This window comes from Orbicella faveolata, unplaced genomic scaffold (genome assembly GCF_042242905.1).
Source record: "Orbicella faveolata isolate gen_17 unplaced genomic scaffold, um_ofav_v1 contig_24, whole genome shotgun sequence".
In the NCBI taxonomy this organism is placed as follows: domain Eukaryota; kingdom Metazoa; phylum Cnidaria; class Anthozoa; order Scleractinia; family Merulinidae; genus Orbicella; species Orbicella faveolata.
Window position 1 is genome coordinate 32,703,759 of NW_028301552.1, and position 17,780 is coordinate 32,721,538.

General features: G+C 38.6%; 1 protein-coding gene across 3 annotated transcripts; it reads left to right on the forward strand.

The window, feature by feature from the left end:
• The first annotated feature begins 1,298 nt into the window (after positions 1–1,298).
• LOC110056224 (uncharacterized) lies at positions 1,299–17,353 on the forward strand. Of its 3 annotated transcripts, none has more exons than XM_020762681.2 (6): positions 1,299–1,415; positions 7,611–7,951; positions 12,342–12,563; positions 13,147–13,674; positions 14,015–14,561; positions 14,710–17,353. In XM_020762681.2, exons 2-6 carry the CDS (start codon positions 7,634–7,636, stop codon positions 16,218–16,220), a joined length of 3,126 nt encoding a protein of 1,041 aa, XP_020618340.2. In that variant the 5' UTR covers positions 1,299–1,415; positions 7,611–7,633; the 3' UTR covers positions 16,221–17,353. The 3 variants fall into 3 exon arrangements, with proteins under 3 accessions (XP_020618340.2, XP_089149138.1, XP_020618339.2); XM_089293012.1 differs by lacking the exon at positions 1,299–1,415 and adding an exon at positions 4,445–4,941; XM_020762680.2 differs by lacking the exon at positions 1,299–1,415 and adding an exon at positions 7,177–7,472.
• The last annotated feature ends 427 nt before the right edge of the window (positions 17,354–17,780 follow it).

The window sequence follows — 17,780 nt, forward strand, 5'->3', positions numbered from 1 at the left end:
TGTTGGGTAAATCTTTCTTATCCGTTGAAAACGTTCAAGACAATCACACAACCTTTCAATAGGGAAGGGTGTTCCTCAGCTTTGCGTTCGTCCCGTGACGCGAAAATTGTTTTTAATGGATTATGCCTCCTTGGTCTCTAGAAAGGGAAGTGAGGTAATGGCGGGGGCTATCTATATAGCATTAGTAGAATTCTACTAGTATACTAATGCAAATGCTGCACTCTGATTGGCTGAGCTACTCGTATACTATCAGCCATTAGAATGCAGTGGCTGACAGTCGTCAACGAAATGTCGACGCTTTTACATTTTTCTGAAGTTTTGGAGGAACATTTTGTTGCAACTGGAAAATTAAAATTCTTGAGACTAACCTGAGAAGAACATAAACGGTTTCTGACTTTAAAAAACTTGAAATGATTGAAAACAAAGTTGTGCGCACGTAAAACGATTGCAAGTTTCCAATGACAAAATTCAGTCCGTGCAATTCGTGAAGTTTAATAACACGTAAAGAAATTATTAGAAACCGTTTTTTGCGTGTAATTCAGTTAAAATTCTACTAAAACAATTAGATTTATCGCTCTGGATTTCTACGAGGTGATAGTTGATTTGGCCGACTACCACCTCATAGAAATCTGGAGCTCATAATGTAATTGTTAAATTACACCGATTAGCTTAATAATAATAATGACGGGGGCTAGACCGATGGGCTTGATATGGTGAGGCCACACCGGGGCTAATTACCAAAGGGTGGGCTATCGCTAAAGGGACGTTGCGGGGGGGGGGGGGGCTATGACTGAAGTCAGGGAGGGTTTATGAACATACAGCTGGTGGAGAAAACGAAACATGGGTCAAACAGCTTACGTCAATGACCGCCACTTATCGTATTTTCTCTTTTCTTGAATATTGCAAGCGACTTGTTAATAACAACTTGTTAAAAGGAAGCCTTTGAACGTAACGACCTGATACTGAAGCATTTGCATGCTGAATATCTCCATGGAAAAGGGAAAAACCATCGTGCCCTGTTTTTGTAATGCCACTTTTTGTAATGCCAAGTTTTTTCAGTATTCAAAATGGCGACAAGACTGATCTATAGCATAATCATACTTCTGTGAATAGTATTATTTTTCGACCATCAATTCAACTGCGATGTCACAGTTAAGTTTGTATTTAGCTCTTTAGTGTTTTTAAGCAGCAGGCCGCCATATTTACAAATAATGCATCAGCTTTGAGTAGATCGATCTGTGTCAAAACAGTCTCTGCGTCATGTAACATACGTCAAAGTTGCACCTGCTTGTATTGTTTGTCTTCCTGCGTATTTAATGAGTCGATTAATCCTTCGCGTTAACGCTTCATAAGAAAAAAAATGCACATTTAGGCCTAAACCAAATTCAGAACCAGAGAAGCAGTGTTCGAATGAGGTAAGGAGCACTATAAGGTGGGTTTCAAATGCTGCGTTAATTATTTTACTCCTTAACTTAGTGACACATGTATGCTAATTTACTAAGCAGCAAGATATATACTTTACCTTTTCATTCTAGTCCGGGTTTGTCAATACGCTTATCTGGCTGTGAAATGAGCGCAGCATGCAGTTGCTTAAGTCTCGCTGTCCAGGGAAATGAAATAACAGAGGAATACTGATTGAAAGGCGTGCATGGTGTTTGTTAACGCTCGACATTTCTTTCTCCAGTTTGGTCGGTCTCCGAAAGAGTCAATATTTTGTCGCCGAGTTAATGATTGCATAGTAAATTGATCACAACCATGCTTATCAAGAGCCAAAAAAAAGCGCTGCACATTACCGGACAATAAAATCTATCTATATTTTTATCCAGAGAGTATAAATTTTGCATTTTATATCTTTACTCTAATGTAGAAACGTGTTCGATTTCAAAGAAAATTATTGCTCAGGCACCAGTCTACAAATGCAAATCGCCAAATCGGGAGTTATAGTACCAGGTGTTCCTAGCGTAGAGCGAGGAAACTGGGCATGAGAATTGCGACAGTTTGATCTTCGATGACGAAAAGTATTCGGAACAGTTCGGTCCACGAATTCTTTAGCTTGAAAGCTAACCAAATTAGCAAAGTTTATGCTAGTTCTCACGAGATAACCAATGAGTCAAATATGAGTCCAAACTACGAAAACACAGACAAAACTATGACTACTAACGTATAACAACCAGTGATGCTGAGACGAACACCTCAGATGTTGAAAATATCAAGAATCTTCGTGGACGGGACTCAAACAATATGCAACTTTGGATCAAGAGGATACTCAACGAAGCAACTTGAATAATAAATATCTAAGCTCATGACGATTAATGATTGTGATCCATATTCTAACAAAAGGCCGTAACATGTATATATCAACAGGCTCTAAAAGCAGATCATTTTATCCCTGTAGCCGTTTGTCACTAAGGCTAAAGCGTTCACGAGTTCTTATTTCTGTATTTCTTCGTACTTTCCCGCCACCTTCGTTCAAGGCATTAGATATTAACCTTAATTGTCTTCCAATGATTGGACAGTTGAATTGGACTCGTGAATAATAACCTGTAAATTTCAACTCGATCCTCATTGTGCACGTTGTTGTTTAATCGTTCTTTAATCAGCAGCTCCCTGTTAAATGTTGCTGAAAGAAATAGCCCTCCGCAACTGACTCTGCACCAAGACACTGAAAATCAGCTCTTATTTAATTACATTGGCCGCACATCAGAAGGTTACGTGTAATTCGGTCGAGAGGCTCAGAGCAGCCTTAAATTCAAGAAAATGAAAGGTGGCTCTGAACCCATCAGAAAGAATCTTTTTTTGTCTTAAAAACTTGCTTGCCAATGATTGGGGATTTAGCCCTATCATTGGTAGTATATGCAACAATCATTGCAACATCGCTTAATATAGTATTGTTCCGTTTATACGAATACTAATCCTTAAAAAAAAGTCTCCTATTATTTACTGCAAATACTTCACTAGGCAAAATGAACAACGAGTACTTAGAGAAGACTGGGCACTAGTGTAGTTTTAATGAGGTCCGGATGATCGTACTTCAAAATTAAATTTCAGAACTCTACATCTGCAACACAGATTTTGAGCTGTTTTCTGAAGTAGGAAACTTTCAGGAAAACTTATTTGCCTTGCGGTCTGAACTACATCAGCAGCTCAAGATGGCACCACAATCTAGAACGTTTATAAACAAGTACAGAATTATTCTTGTCGTCGAGTTCAGCATTCTGTTTTCCAGCTGGAGTTCTTTTCCCTCAGTTGATCACGTAAGCTGTCGTGCAGTTCGGACTTATTTTTGTCGCTCAATTCAGAATTATTTTTCATTTCAAATTTCAGTCAGACATCTGGTTGAGAATTGCGTGTCTCTCTTTTTTAATCTTATCTTGTTTTTGGAATGATGGAAATCGTTTCTGGCAAATTTTCTGTGACCATATTGTCGCTATTTGGTTTGATTCGTTTTCACGCTGTGTTCAGAGTTGTTTGTAGTTCAAATGTAAGCGGCTAAGAAAACAACCTTTGAACAAGGTTGAACAAAATATCGTGATTTGTGGCGAGCATTTTCGAGACAGCTCTGGTTTTCTTCCTACTAACAACGCAGAGTTTTTCATTACATTTTTTACGCGTCCCTTGTTCATATCTCATGCAAGACTGTTTTGAGTGACTTTATATCATCACCGACAACAGAAAAATGAGCGAAACTGAATATACGAATAAAAAAAAAAAGGGAAAAAGTTCGACTGTGGTTGATCTAAAGTAGCTAAAGAAAACATTAAATTTATGCCAAGATAGAGAAGATATTTCAAGGATTAATCTGCAGCAGGTTTTGTCAAATGATAATGTACTTTTTGCTATGTTCAACAAGATGGCGCGCTCTCCTCCGGTTAATTCAAATAATAGCTTGTTTCCATAGAGACATCAATATGTTTTTCGTTTAGATTATAACTGCGAAGTCTTCTTAAATGCCAAAGGTTCACCGGAACCCTTCTCTGGCTTTCTTGATTATAATAGCGCGATACGTTTTAAAGGACTTTCTTTCCGTAGTTTCTTTCACATCATTAATGGAGCGCTCGAGAGAGCTCATTTATTAAAATTTCACGGAAATTTAATCAAATATCCCTTCAAATAAATAAACGTCTGGCTACGCAAGACAAGCGTAATAACCAAAACGATTACGGGACAGCGACACTATATTTCGAAAATCGCAGCATAAATAGACCCAGCCGAAACTTTGTACAAAAGCAAAACTGCCTCCATCCTCACAGCTCTGTTCAAAACATAGGAAGTATTATCGTCTCGAAAAGATGACTTCCTCTTCTAACACCAAAACATAAATAAATGTAAGATCACTTTTTTGATCGTTCGCATCATCTGTTCACTAAACTTCCAGCGAGAAAACTTTAAACGGTACGAAAATTAGCTAAAAATATGAAAGAAAGTCTGTAGCATACCCATTAATTTTTTTTTTTTTTTTTTTTCTGTTTCCGTTTTCAAATACCTGAATTCTCCTTCTGGACTACCATTCATGAAATTTTGTTATTATGCAGCTTGACAAAAGTCTCCCATATAAGTCGTTATTGTTAGCTCCGAGGGGTAAAAAAAAGCTCAAATCGTTAATGAGATCCGGCGACTCACTTCGCTAAATCCGGTAGACATAAGAGGCTTTCTTCCCACTCGTTACTCTCCAGATGTCAGACTTATGCAATCGGAATCACGAGCGCTTTCAACATGATAAAACCAGAAGCATTGTGGCTTCGAGGGAATTGAATTTTGAATTATTGGAGAACGTGTTTCGGCTCTTTGAAGAAAACAGTCTAATTACATTCAAGTTCAAGCTAACTTGGTACGATCATCGCACATCTTGTTCGATTGGAAACCAATGCACAGAGAAGATGTTAGATGGCTTGATGAAGACAATGTTAATCGCTTTCTACGTGGTATGTCTCGTTTATTAAGGTAAGATTTTGATGATTTCATACGATATTTTACGAAGGAACGTCCTTTCCTGCCAAAACAAATTTACAGACAGACGGCTGAACAGGCTTAATCTTCAAAGGAAACAATCACCGCATCATGTCAGCCGATAAAATAAGCTGATTTAAAGATCTTCTGCGTTGGTTAGGTCAATCTTAAATGTTTTATTCTAGTCAGCTAAATGCTCAATGTTCCAACTGCAGCAACACGCGAAATATTATACCTTGGTCACAAAAGTATAAAAAGGAAAAACACAAAATAATTACAGCTTTACAACATGCAAAAAAACAATCCGATTGATTAAGGTAGTGTTATGATTGTTCGAGATTTGAGTAGCGCCTCAAGAGAACTTTGAGTAACACGACAAGCAATATTTCATTCGTATTGAAATGTTTACAGGATAAAAATCAATCATTTTCAGGAAGTATATGCCATGTTTTTCCGGTAGATTTGCGTAAAGTTTCTGTAGATTAAATATACAACGGACACTAATAATATAAAACTCGAGTTTTCCTCAGTATCTGTAATCAGTTTCTCTACACTCAAGAGTATCCCAGCCATAGAACATCTGACTAAACTGAACTCAAGACTCAATAACGGGCACGATGGGGAATAAATAAAATATTCTAAACGACGTTGTTTCTTTGTTGTATGAAGAGCTGCAAGAAAACGTTTTCGTATCAAAACTAAGTGAAATTTACTTTGTGATCTCGCCGACCTTTTTCAAGATGATATTAGACATTTTCTACACCTAAATCTTAGGTCAATGACCCAAACCTTATTACGGTTTTGTTTTGCAATACTTCTTTAACGTTAATATATTTAATACTCTTGGGGGTGGTGATGACTTGACGGATAGCATTTGTAAAGAAAATCTGCGAAACTGTATCTGATTTCAATATGGAGCTTGAAGCATTTTTGAAATTCTACCTACATCAACAGTAGCACATTAAACATCTTATTACTGACGAAATAACTCAATATATGCCACAAATTTGTATATTGAACATGTTTTCAATATTGCATCGGCGTGGGTCGGATTTGAAAAGCATAAACAGATTACCTGAAAGTACGAAATGAAAGCACAGTTCTGTGATGTCATTATCGGATCAGGGACCTGGGCATAGTGGCGTTACATTGAATTATCTCGTATATGTCGCGCATGTTATCAACCAATGACACGTCAGCGGTCTTGATAATTTCAATGTAACGAGTAAACTCTTAATCTAACATACACAATATAAAGTCCTGTGTATTCTTTTTTCACAGTACAATTAAAGAGGCGCTACTATGATAGGCATACTTCGAAAATTCAGAATCCACTGCAACGTACATTTACACGTGGAAAGCTGGAAAGATTGTTGAAGTTTTGTTTAAAACTGGCATATTGGTAGAACTAGGTAGTGCCATCATCATCAGTTACTCAAAAACAAGAGTCCTTGAGTGCAAAACTCTGCCATTGTGTCTCAGTAAATCTACTCAAACTGAAGACAATTTGCTCTCCTTTCTTGACTGTTTCCTAGGTGTGCACGTTGTTTATGAGTAGCAGTACTCGAACTGTAACCACTGTTTTGATAACAACAACAAAAAAACAAAATGGTCGTGACAGTGTTCATTTAAGGGAATCATCAAACCACTCCCAAGCCCTGTACTGTAAGGAAGGCATCACTCTGCTTCTGTAATTTGAAGGTTAAAATTAGCCTCATTTTCAAATTGGCACACTTTTATCAAACATTATTCCCACCTTCTCGATGCGTCTCTGATCGATGAAATTCAACATTAACCACTGCATTGTTTCGTTGATGATTTGTTGCTGTTGTTGTTGCTGCTGTGGCTGTTGTGGTTGTTGTTGTTTTTATTATTATTATTGTTGTTGTTGTTGCTGTTGAGGGTGAACCTTAAGAGTCGTTAGAGTTATTATTCAGTCATAAATTTAAGGAAGTTGAGAGGCTTGCTTATAGACGTGACATTGGCACAGGTTAACTGACACGCTCAATTACCTTAAAAATACACTCAAACCATTATGGCGATAGCTATATTGCCCTTTACGCGGGGGCAAACATGTACATGTTTCAATTTGTATATTAAATTTTATCAAAACCTCTCCCTAAAACTGTTTGAAAAACTGATTAAAAAGCAATCATGCAGTGAAAGCTGGACCGGATTACTATGCTTGACATAAGCAATAAAATATTTGCGACAGTCATCGCTGGCGGCGACAGGTTTGCCGCTAAAAGCGGAAAGTGATCGGGTCAAGCGAATCTGATTGTCAGTGTCATAATTTTGAAATATCACCGTCATCTAACAACGTCATAAGACGCGGCGTGATTGGTCACTGACCTAAGCGAACCTCTTAATCATTTCAACGAATACAGCTTGTAAAAAAGAATAATTTAAACTTTCGAAAGCGTTCGAAGCTACCAACGTTGAGAGCGCTAAGTGTAATGGTGACGCAGAAAAGCTAAAAGCGTTGTTCTTCGCGCTGAAATCATCTAAAAATATACTAAGACTAGGTAAGTAGCGGAATTTAATTGACTCTGAAACGGTGTCGGTGGAATGAAAAGGACCGAAGAAAAAGCTTAGTGCAAAAACGTTAGTTTCAGTTCAAACACATCATCTTTGTTTAATATTAAGATTTCTTTTCTCCACAGAAGGCGATCTGACTGAGCTGACAATGCCTTCTTCTGGCAAAAGTAAGAAGCGTTCCAATCGAGTTGTGATAAACGTTGGTGGAGTTCGGCATGAAACCTTTCTAAGTACATTAAAAACCATTCCCGATACTCGACTCTCTTATCTTGGAGAACATCACACAACCGTAGCCCGGACACCGGAGTACGATGCCTCTAAACAGGAGTACTTCTTCGACAGACACCCAGGCGTTTTTTCGCAGATCTTGAACTTTTACCGCACAGGAAAACTTCACTGCCCTTCAGACGTCTGTGGCCCGCTGTTTGAGGAAGAACTCGGCTTCTGGGGTATCGACGAACAACAGGTAGAAAATTTCTCTTAGATTTTTTGCTCTGAGTAACTATGCCTGATAACGAGAGACTGATAAACAGGTCCGCTAAATCACAAAAGCTAAATACACACAGCTGAAACGAAGAAGATTTTCGAGAGCTCGAGAAGGATAATTCTATATCATCTAAATCTTACAAAGTAGATAAAGGCTAGGCAGTAGAGACTCGATGAAGGCCAATAATGATGAGTTTGTGTATTATTCATTTTTTCACCTGCAATTTCATGACATCGACGGTTTGAACATGTAAACTCGTATTGCTCTGTTTAATTTTCTTTCTTTAAGCCGATTCTAGAGTTGTCGTTCGTGCTACACTATATTATGAAACTAGAATTTCAATTTACATAAAATGTTTACTCCCTAAAGAGTCGATAAATCGATTTGCCCCAATGAAATGAACACAACTCATCCAGTCTATAGGTTCGACTGACTCTATAGCCACAGCTGTGGATAAATATATTTCAAAAGCATTGCTGAAAACATGGCGACCTCTAAAGTCTAAGCATGATGGATAAAGGGCGTCTTTTCGCTTATTTCACAGCGGTTGGTAGCGATTAAGCAAACTTTAATCGAGATCTAAATATTTAACGCACGCCAGACAAAAATTTATTGGAAGAAAATGGGTTTGGCAAAGCATTTAGCCGTCTTAACACTCTGTATTATTTTATCGTCATAAATGGGCAAATGCTAATATGTTTAGTTTATCCTTAGAGATGGACAAATGCTAATATATTTTAGTTTATCCTTATAAATGGACAAATTGTTTGATATTTTAATTTGTTGCCGCGGCGACAGCATATTGGTGAAACCGAGCTTTCAATGACACATCAACGTGGAAAACTAACAAATTATACTCAGCATGTTTTTTTAAAGACACCAAGAGAAGACTGCCTTGTTTGCTATTTTCTTCGACATCGCGCTGCTTTCGAAATGTCTTCATTTGGTTTAAAAGCTTTGCACAAAATTCAAGAACGGTTCTTGTAAATTAACATTGCGTTAAGCACAATAGTTTTCAGAAATCGCACTTACTTATGAAAGAATAGAGTATTAAGATGTTATGATCTATTCAGCAACATTGAGTAGCCATTGTCTACTAGGCATAGAACAGTCTTCCTACAGAGAGGACAATTATTCATGGTTTTCTTTTCCTACCAAAGATATTAATAAAAATGTTGTCAAAATTGACTTTGAAATGAGCTGCAGGAGTCATCATCTAATGGTCTTAATCTTAAATCCCCTGCTGGCTGCTTTCTTTTTCCGTTTTTTCTCTTCTGGCCACATCTTCAAAAGTGTATTATTAAAGTTAAATGTATTTCCCGTTTGTTAGTTTTATTCTCACAATGGTTCAAAACGCGATTGCGTGTCAAATTCATGTATTCTATTGCTAAAATCGATATTCATAAACAATTTTAATTTTTAAGCGAGATACTCCAACGCTTTGAAGCAGGTGTATATTAACGTTTTTCTCATCTTCCGTTCGCTCAGCGACGGAAACAAAAAATCCTACACATAATGCATAACCAAATTTGGGAAGTATATAGGTTTCATAAAAGATGAACAACAACAAAAATTGACAGCAATTATCGGGTCTAGACGTATAACTCAAGACTCTCTTCGAATTAACCTGTCATTCTAAATGCAAATTAAGGTTACAGTGGGCTAAACATTAGGTTTGTTTACTAAATTCACCGACAGGTCGAGATAAGATAATACTCCCCGTTATGAGAAAAGCTTACACAAGGCTTATAACAATCCGCGTCCAAAAGAGATCAAATTCAGGATTGTTTTCGCTCATTAAGTTTGAGAAATATCCTTAGTTTATGGACATCAAAGTGTGATTTGCAACATCGATGTGTTGAGATCGAATGACAACTAATGGAAACTAACTAATTCAACAAGCGCTCAAGAATAAAGTCAGTGCGTTTATCTATTTTATTTTATTTTGTTTTGTTTTGTTTCATTTTATTTATTTCATTTGAGTTATGAAATGCGTGTAACAGTAACTCTTAACAGTTTTGAACCATTCTCTGCAAATGAGATATAATTACTTTGCAAAAGATTTCGAAGAACTTCCTCGTCGTTAGAGAAATTAATTGCAATTTAAAACAGATCGACCCTGCACCAACGGATATGTCAGGTTTCACAAACGCTCGTCACTAGAATACTTTGAATAAGTTTAATATGCAAAGGTAAAACAGTTTCCCTTTTTGGCCTACAGAAAAATAAGAATGAATTAGAAAAATCAATTAACGCACGAAAAAAGTCCAAGCTATATAGATCAAGCTCCTACCTTAAGAAGGGGTCCGACCAAGTTGACTAATATAGTCTCGGATGACAGTTGATACCAGTCCTTATTTAAATAAATTAAAAGCATCACGAACAGAAATGTATGACAAAGACCTCCCTAAATGGCCTTCCGAAATAAACATCTTAACTCAACAAGGCAAAATGGTAGATAATACGGTGTCAAGTACAACAAACAGACTTTTCCTTGAAATGACCTTCAACCCTTCCCCTTCTTCTCGATCCGCTACTTGTTTGAAGAGTACTCATCTGGTGCTTTCCAGTATTTGTAGACAATTGGAATTCTCTGGGAGTCGCGTTTTCAGATAGCAAATCGAGAGTGAGGCGCGTTCAGCAACTGCACTGTTGTGCAGTGTAACAATTGAAGATATTTCTTAACTCTTGCTAATAGCTTTAAATTACCAAATGTGTTAAGCGTGCTCACAAGTTATATATAGTGTAGTTATCAGTTGATAACTGAACTTACTACGGAGTACGTGTTTAAGTGTCCTTCCAACTGCCTCTTTCAGTATCGCGACGAAGAAGTTTTGTTCTCATCCTCAAAATTTTGTGAGGTCACCCCTACAACAACTTCGCTTTTTTTGTCAATACAAGAAACCAAGTTTTGTCACAAGTTCATGATGAATAGGCTCCGTTCGATATATCAAAATTCTAACATGGCTCTGAGGCTTTCAGGTAGAAATTGCAAATTCTAAGGTTCTTTTGTCCCTCAATTCCCAAAACACCTCCAAATAGACGTTTGTCCCGAAAGCCTCGGAACAATGTCAGTATATTGATAGATCGAACGTGGCCTATAAGCATTTTGTGTGCGGCCCATGAAAACAGTGAAGGACAATTGTTTCATGGCTTGTTGTTAAAGACATAGTGCAATTATCCAATCCAATATCATACACTGTACAATTTTGCTGCTACTTACAAATCATATTCTAGCCGCTTCGTTGTTTCATAATATTTGGTCACTCGGTTGAAAGCAGCTGTTCGGAGTGACGTCAAATGCTCGGGGACCTGTCATGTACAATTGTTTTTTTCTGGATTATAAATTAATGGCCGCGAAGTCACATTGAACCGAAATGAGTTTTTTTCTTAATATATTGCTATATCGCCCGCGGCCTTCAGAAAAAGTATTGTCCATTCATCTTTGTTCTATATCTCTATAGTGAAATCACGTTCTTCGAAAGAAAAGTGGCAAGTGTCATAGGCAAAACGAGCAACGAACCCACATTTTAAGATCAAAGGAACTATTGAGGTTTTCTACGACAAAAAAAGCGTTAAAAGTTAAAGTGGCATGGTTTTAATTTACAGTTAGCGAATGAATATGCAGACGTCTCTTTTAATGTAAAACGTAAGAAAAAATTAATTTGAATAGAAGGTCTTGAAATTAAAATATCCGAGGTTGTTTTTTGTATGAGCGGGTTAGGTTAATACCTTGCGAAAAACACACTGATTGGCATTTTGTAGCTCCATCGATCTCAAACTCTCTTCAGTGTATTGTCTGTGATCAGCAAGTCACCAGAGTGTTAATTCCGTCTTGCGTAAGACATCAGAATTAAATACTTTATTTATTTTGAGGTTTGGGGGTTTTGGGACTCAGATTTTTGGTCATGTTTCGTGGAGGGTTTCGGACCGTTCAACTTCCATCTATGATATGAATGAGCAGTTTTATCACTGAAATGCGGGTTTCTAGTATCCAATATGTCCAAAAATCCGCCTTGTCTTAAGCTAAGTGGTCTGGCAGAATGTCAGTATAACATATGAAATAAATTACCATATTTTGTCCATTTCGACTTTTCCGTGCGATTATCCGAACATTTCAATCATTAGCTAAATTCAGTAGCAAGCATGGTCGATTGTTGTGATATATCAGAAGCGGCTGCTGCAGACAAAAACGGTATAAAACCTAATGTTCATGTTTTGTTGTTGTCTTTATTAGGCATGCATGCCCGTCTAAGTTTTGCTTTGAATTGTATTCAGCGTGTTTGTTTTTGTTTTTGTTTTTGTTTTTCTCTGTAGCGTAACTATGTTACTCACATCCAGCTTTCTTTTATTTCTTTCCTGCAAAAAGGTTGAAACGTGCTGCTGGGAAAATTACAAACAACACAAAGAAAAACAAGAGAAGCTCAAAAATTTCAAGCTTCCAGGATTTGAAGAGAGCCAAGAAGACAAATTTTTGTCCAAAGATTCGGGTCTTTTTGAGGATGTGGATGATGTGCACTCGTGGTGGTCTCGATATCAGCCCAAGGTCTGGAAGAGCCTTGAGGAACCTTATACTTCATTTTGGGCAAAGGTAAGAAAAACTCACTTTATTAGCTGTCGACAATGGGGCAGGGGACGAAAATACTGAACGATGGGGTAAGGTAAAGTCTTGGTTGAAAGGAGTATATTTTCTACTGTTTCCTGATTGAAAAACAGACGTCATGTTTGAAATAAGGAGTTTTCAGTGAAACACTGCATTGTGTATGACATAATGTGCGCAACAGTAAGTGGAAATAGCTGTACATTTCGTCACGTAGTGAAAGAGTTCAGTTTATAATTTGTAACTGAAACGAAAAAATCACTAAATTTGTAAGATTTGTGGCTGCGTTCAACCCTGGGCATAATGATGAACTTGCATTAATTTTCTCATTTTTGAAAAAGAAAAAGTTATAAACAGGAGCAAATTAATGGTTTTTGATAAGTTATTTATCTACAAAATGGCAATAACAAAATCAGTGGGCTTACGTAAGCCATTTAACGGTTGCCTCTGATTGGTTTGAAGTCATTGCAATGAAAGTGCTTTATTCTCAATTCCAATATACTGAAAAATGTATTGACATTGTCGGGAGACATTAGATGTGTAGATCAACACAATATCGCTTCTTTTTTCACAGATGGTTGGAGTCGTGTCATTTGTCGCTTTCACAGCCTACATCATCAAATTTTCTTTGTCGACGCTTGAATATTTCAGCGACAAAACCGCTCCTCGATACATTGCCTTATCAGTGACCCATCTCATCTGCGTATCATGGTTCACCATGGACTTTGCTCTTAGGCTCTTATTTTCTCCTAATAAACGAGCCTTCGTAAAGAGCCCCTACACTTGGACGGACCTGATACCGCTGGTTCTTTTATACGTGTTCTTTTTCCACCCGTCGTTGGAAAAGATTCCATTCTTGGAGATGCTAGTCATGTTAAAAGCGGCACGTATTTTCCAGCTATTTAAACTGTCTTACGTTCTTCAAGTGCTTGTCAACACTCTTAAGGCGAGCTCCTGTGAGCTGTGCCTGTTACTAGTATTCATGGGATTCGTCATGGTAGTGTTTGCCAGCTTTGTGTATTTCCTGGAAAGACACGAGTTTGACAGTGACTTCAAAAGTGTGCCCGAGAGCATGTGGTGGGCTGTGATTACCATGACAACGGTGAGTAGACTTGTTATAGAGCTTCGTCATATCAGCTGCTTGATTCTTGCGGTTGTTTTAATAACGAACGCTTTAATTCATCCCATTGTCAAAGAACTGACCTCTTATTCCCCTAAAATGCTCACGCTTTCCTATAGTTGACCAACACTTTGAACTTCGCCACCTCTACAAACAAAGCTCGCCCATGCAGGTGGTAAGAGCCAACCATAAATGAGCTATTCTTTCTACGTAAGATGATGGTTGAGACAGTCAGAGTTTCACAATGACGAGAGTGCAGCATGGCGGTAACCTAGACGCAACCAAGCTTTAGTCATAAAAGCTGTTTGCCTTTACTCTACAGGTTGGTTACGGCGAGGTATATCCTCGCACGTGGATTGGAAAGACCGTGGGAAGCGCATGTGCAATATGCGGGGTGCTGGTCATTGCGTTACCAGTATCAGTGGTCGCAAGTAACTTTTCCCTCTTCTACACCTACGCCAAAGCCAGGCTCAACTTACCACCCAAGAAAAGGCGAGTTGCTTTCTCCCATGCTCTCACGTCCATGCACAATCAGAGAACACAAGGAACACCCGATGACGGAGCGCATGCCAAATTTACGTCACTGTGCAGTGAGAGGCAAACAGAACGAAGCTTTCCCTCCGAGATCTCGATAAGTTGTTCGGTTACTCCCAGGGGAAGTTTAAAGAAATCCTCTTTCTGGTCTCTCCGTTCGATGTCGAGGTTACTGAGGCCTAAGAAACGATCCGTAAGCCGAAGCAGATCATTGAATTCGGTGTTTTCAGATTTCAGGACCCAAAAGAAAAGATCTACAGAGGGAATCACCTTGCGATTCGAGCCGCCCTCTAGGGCGCCGTCGGTGACTGACATACCAAGGGATCAAATGGGAGGTAAATGTAATAATAATTCTTTAGCAATTTGTTACGAGTTTCCGTAAAATTTCACCGGGTTAATCAGTTTTTTTAACCGTTTCTCGTTCAATTGGGATTATACTGGCTCTTATTTATGATATAGTTCACTTGATTAAATCCCATCCAGGTTCGCTACCAGATGAAAACGCCTTACTTCACGTGCCAATGGGATCCAAAAGAAAAATTTCAGCTAAAGAAACTGCGAAAGAAATCCATCGGACCCCGCTGATAAACAAATCGCTTTACCCACTACACCTCAGACGCGGCGCCGTGTCACCAGCGTCTTTCAGCCTCAAGAGCGCGTCCACGGCGTCTAGCTTAAACGCCTTGCCGCGAGGCTACAATGAGCTATACAACGCCTTGAACAGTAAAGGACCGATAATTCTTCTGTCGGATCAAGCCAGTGTGCAGAGCCTGTGTTCGATAAATTCCCGAATGACTTGTTCATGCTCGAGTTTGAGAACCGCGGGTAGTGATGGGCTTGCTAATACCGACGGGAATCGAACACGGTTAGGGAGTGATGGTAGTTTAGTGTACAGCCCGACAGAAAAGGTTGACGGGACTCAAGTAACTCTAAGCGTCCCCGTTGAGTGTCACAGGAAACGGAAAGACAGCAGCGAGAGTCGCACTGGTACAAAAGGGACCGAGAACAGTCACAGTCTGCCAGCGACGAAAAAGGGAAAACGCGAAAACGACGCGACTGATTACAGTAATGACAGAAATGAAACTGAGTTTAAGCCTGTAGAATTCGTGACGCTACCACATGAAGCGGAAGCCGGCAACAGAGGAAAACGTGACGGGAAGCTTGTAAATTCACAGGTAGATCATGGAGAAAATGCAAGTCATGGACATAGTAGGAAGAATGAAAATATTGTAGCTGACAATCAAAACGTCAATCAAAGTCAGCATTACCAGGAAACAATGAGCGAAACTACACCAAATGAGGATAATTCACCAAGTGAATTTACCATTCCACAAGCAAATACCCCGTTTGAAAAAGGAGACGATTTCAAATTACCTGTTAAACCTGTTCCTGTAATGGGTAGGGCTGTATCAGCTTATTCCATCATGGAATACAATATTGGTAAAAATATGTCACCTAGAAACGGCGAGAATCAAGCCGTGCATAGCAACTCTAAAGTGTTTGACTGTAAAAGTGAAAATGGCCCTAAACGTCGACGACACAGTGCCTTCACGACGTGTCATGACAATAACGCTTCCTTGGTGAACCGACGAAGGGGTCGTCTGAGTACAGGTTGCATGAAGGAACACGTGACCGAGTGCGAACCGCTGATCAACGGAAGTGTAGTGCAGGCTCACCCTTGTGAGGAGCTTGATGGGGACAAGGAGGAAGAAGATATTTTTATCTTTCAAAGCGATCAAAATTTTCAAAGCGGGAAAAGACTCCGAAAGATCGGGACAAGTGATTCCCCGCCAGGTTTCATTCAAGAAAAGCATCCCTCGTGGAATAACAACACAAATACGGAGGGTAACCATGGTGATGAGGACTTGAATGATGAAACCGGGATTCAACCTTGTTCGGAATCACTCAACAATGATTCCGCGTGTAGCAATTTTCCCAGTATAAAAATTCAACATGACAATTCCTCTGAGCACGTAAGGACATCCCGCGTTTGATATATCCCATAACTTAGAGACAGTCAACATGAAATTGTTTTAACCATTTATATATATCGTATTCTAGCCTTGTTTCCAACTGGCTAGTTTTTTAAGGAACTGACAATTAAAAAACTTCGTGTTTTAAACTAAGTCAAGCAGAACGGTAATGGATCTTTTTACCGATGTTACGCAATATCAACAATTTTTCATACTTTTCATTTTTTAGAATGAAAAGCACGAAGAATTGATAGTATTGCGTAAAAACAACAAACAAAAAAACCTCCATAGATCCCATATTCGTATTCTCATTGCTGGACTGTAGCTTGTAATGAAGGCTCATACGGGGAAATGTCATTAAAAAGATATAAACGTCATTTGCATTTAACAAGACTCCCCGTATATTAGCCTCAGTTGCACGCTAGTTCCAGTCCAATGCCGGGAATACGAATATGCCCTATTTAGTGAATAAGCGAAGTTTTATAGGAATCCGCTGCAAGGTCGTGAAAATACGGGACCCTAAACTTGCAAATTTTTACAAAGAAACGTATGCCAGGGGGCAGTGTCAGAATTTTTGGTTGAATGAAAAGCGTCCTTGGTTTTCTTAGCGCACCGCGCTGGGCGCAGATTTCAAAATAACTACGGCTGAATGTCGTCCAGCTTTAATTTTTTCATACCTTCTTGATGAATCCATACTCAGTGTTTTGAGTCATACGTCAAACTCTTCGACAACGCACCGTCATGTTACAACGGTGTGATGTGACGTCACAGACACTGTGAGGTCACAGTCCAAAAGTGCTTCCCGTCTGTGCTAACAGCATCTTACACAAGTTCCAGTTATTATAAAAATGTGAAAAGAGATCATGCACTCAATGAACTATTATATAAAGTTAAGAATCTCATTCGCTGCTCAAATGGCAAGAATACTGTATTCTGGTTAACACAAAAACAACGAAAAACAAAAAACAAAAAAAACTCAGTTTGAGTTACAGTTATTTTCATAGACAAAGCATCACTATTCTGTTTTGATGTGTGACGAAGATGTATTACTTTTAGTTTTATGAAACAGTCTTTCTCGACTTACGTAATTGTAGTTTTTCTACCAGTGCACCTGCATAACCCAGAAATAATGAAATAAACTGAACAAAATCTTACCCTGTCAAGAAAGTTATCTTCTGCAAAATATAAAAAAATGTATATACCTTCTGAAAGTGAATTACCAACATTGGGTATGCGAAAAACATTGAAGTCAGGCTTTTCATTAACCTATTTTTTTTAACAACTGGACTGCACGTAGGAGTTTTCCAAAACACAAGGGCGTGTACATGTAGTGTATCACCCGTCCACTCGTATAAATTTTCCGCTTCTGTAAACGGACGTTTTGAGTACGTTTACGCCTTTCGTTGGCACACGAACGACGACTGAATGCTTATGTAAATCTATGTTTTGGTAAGACGCTCTCTAAAGTGAATAAATTCATAAAGAAAGGACAATCTAAGTATTCTCGCTTGTGGTCGGTATTCTATTTCTTTGACGTAATATCTACCATCTCTGTTGGTGAACGCTGAAGTCACGTGAATC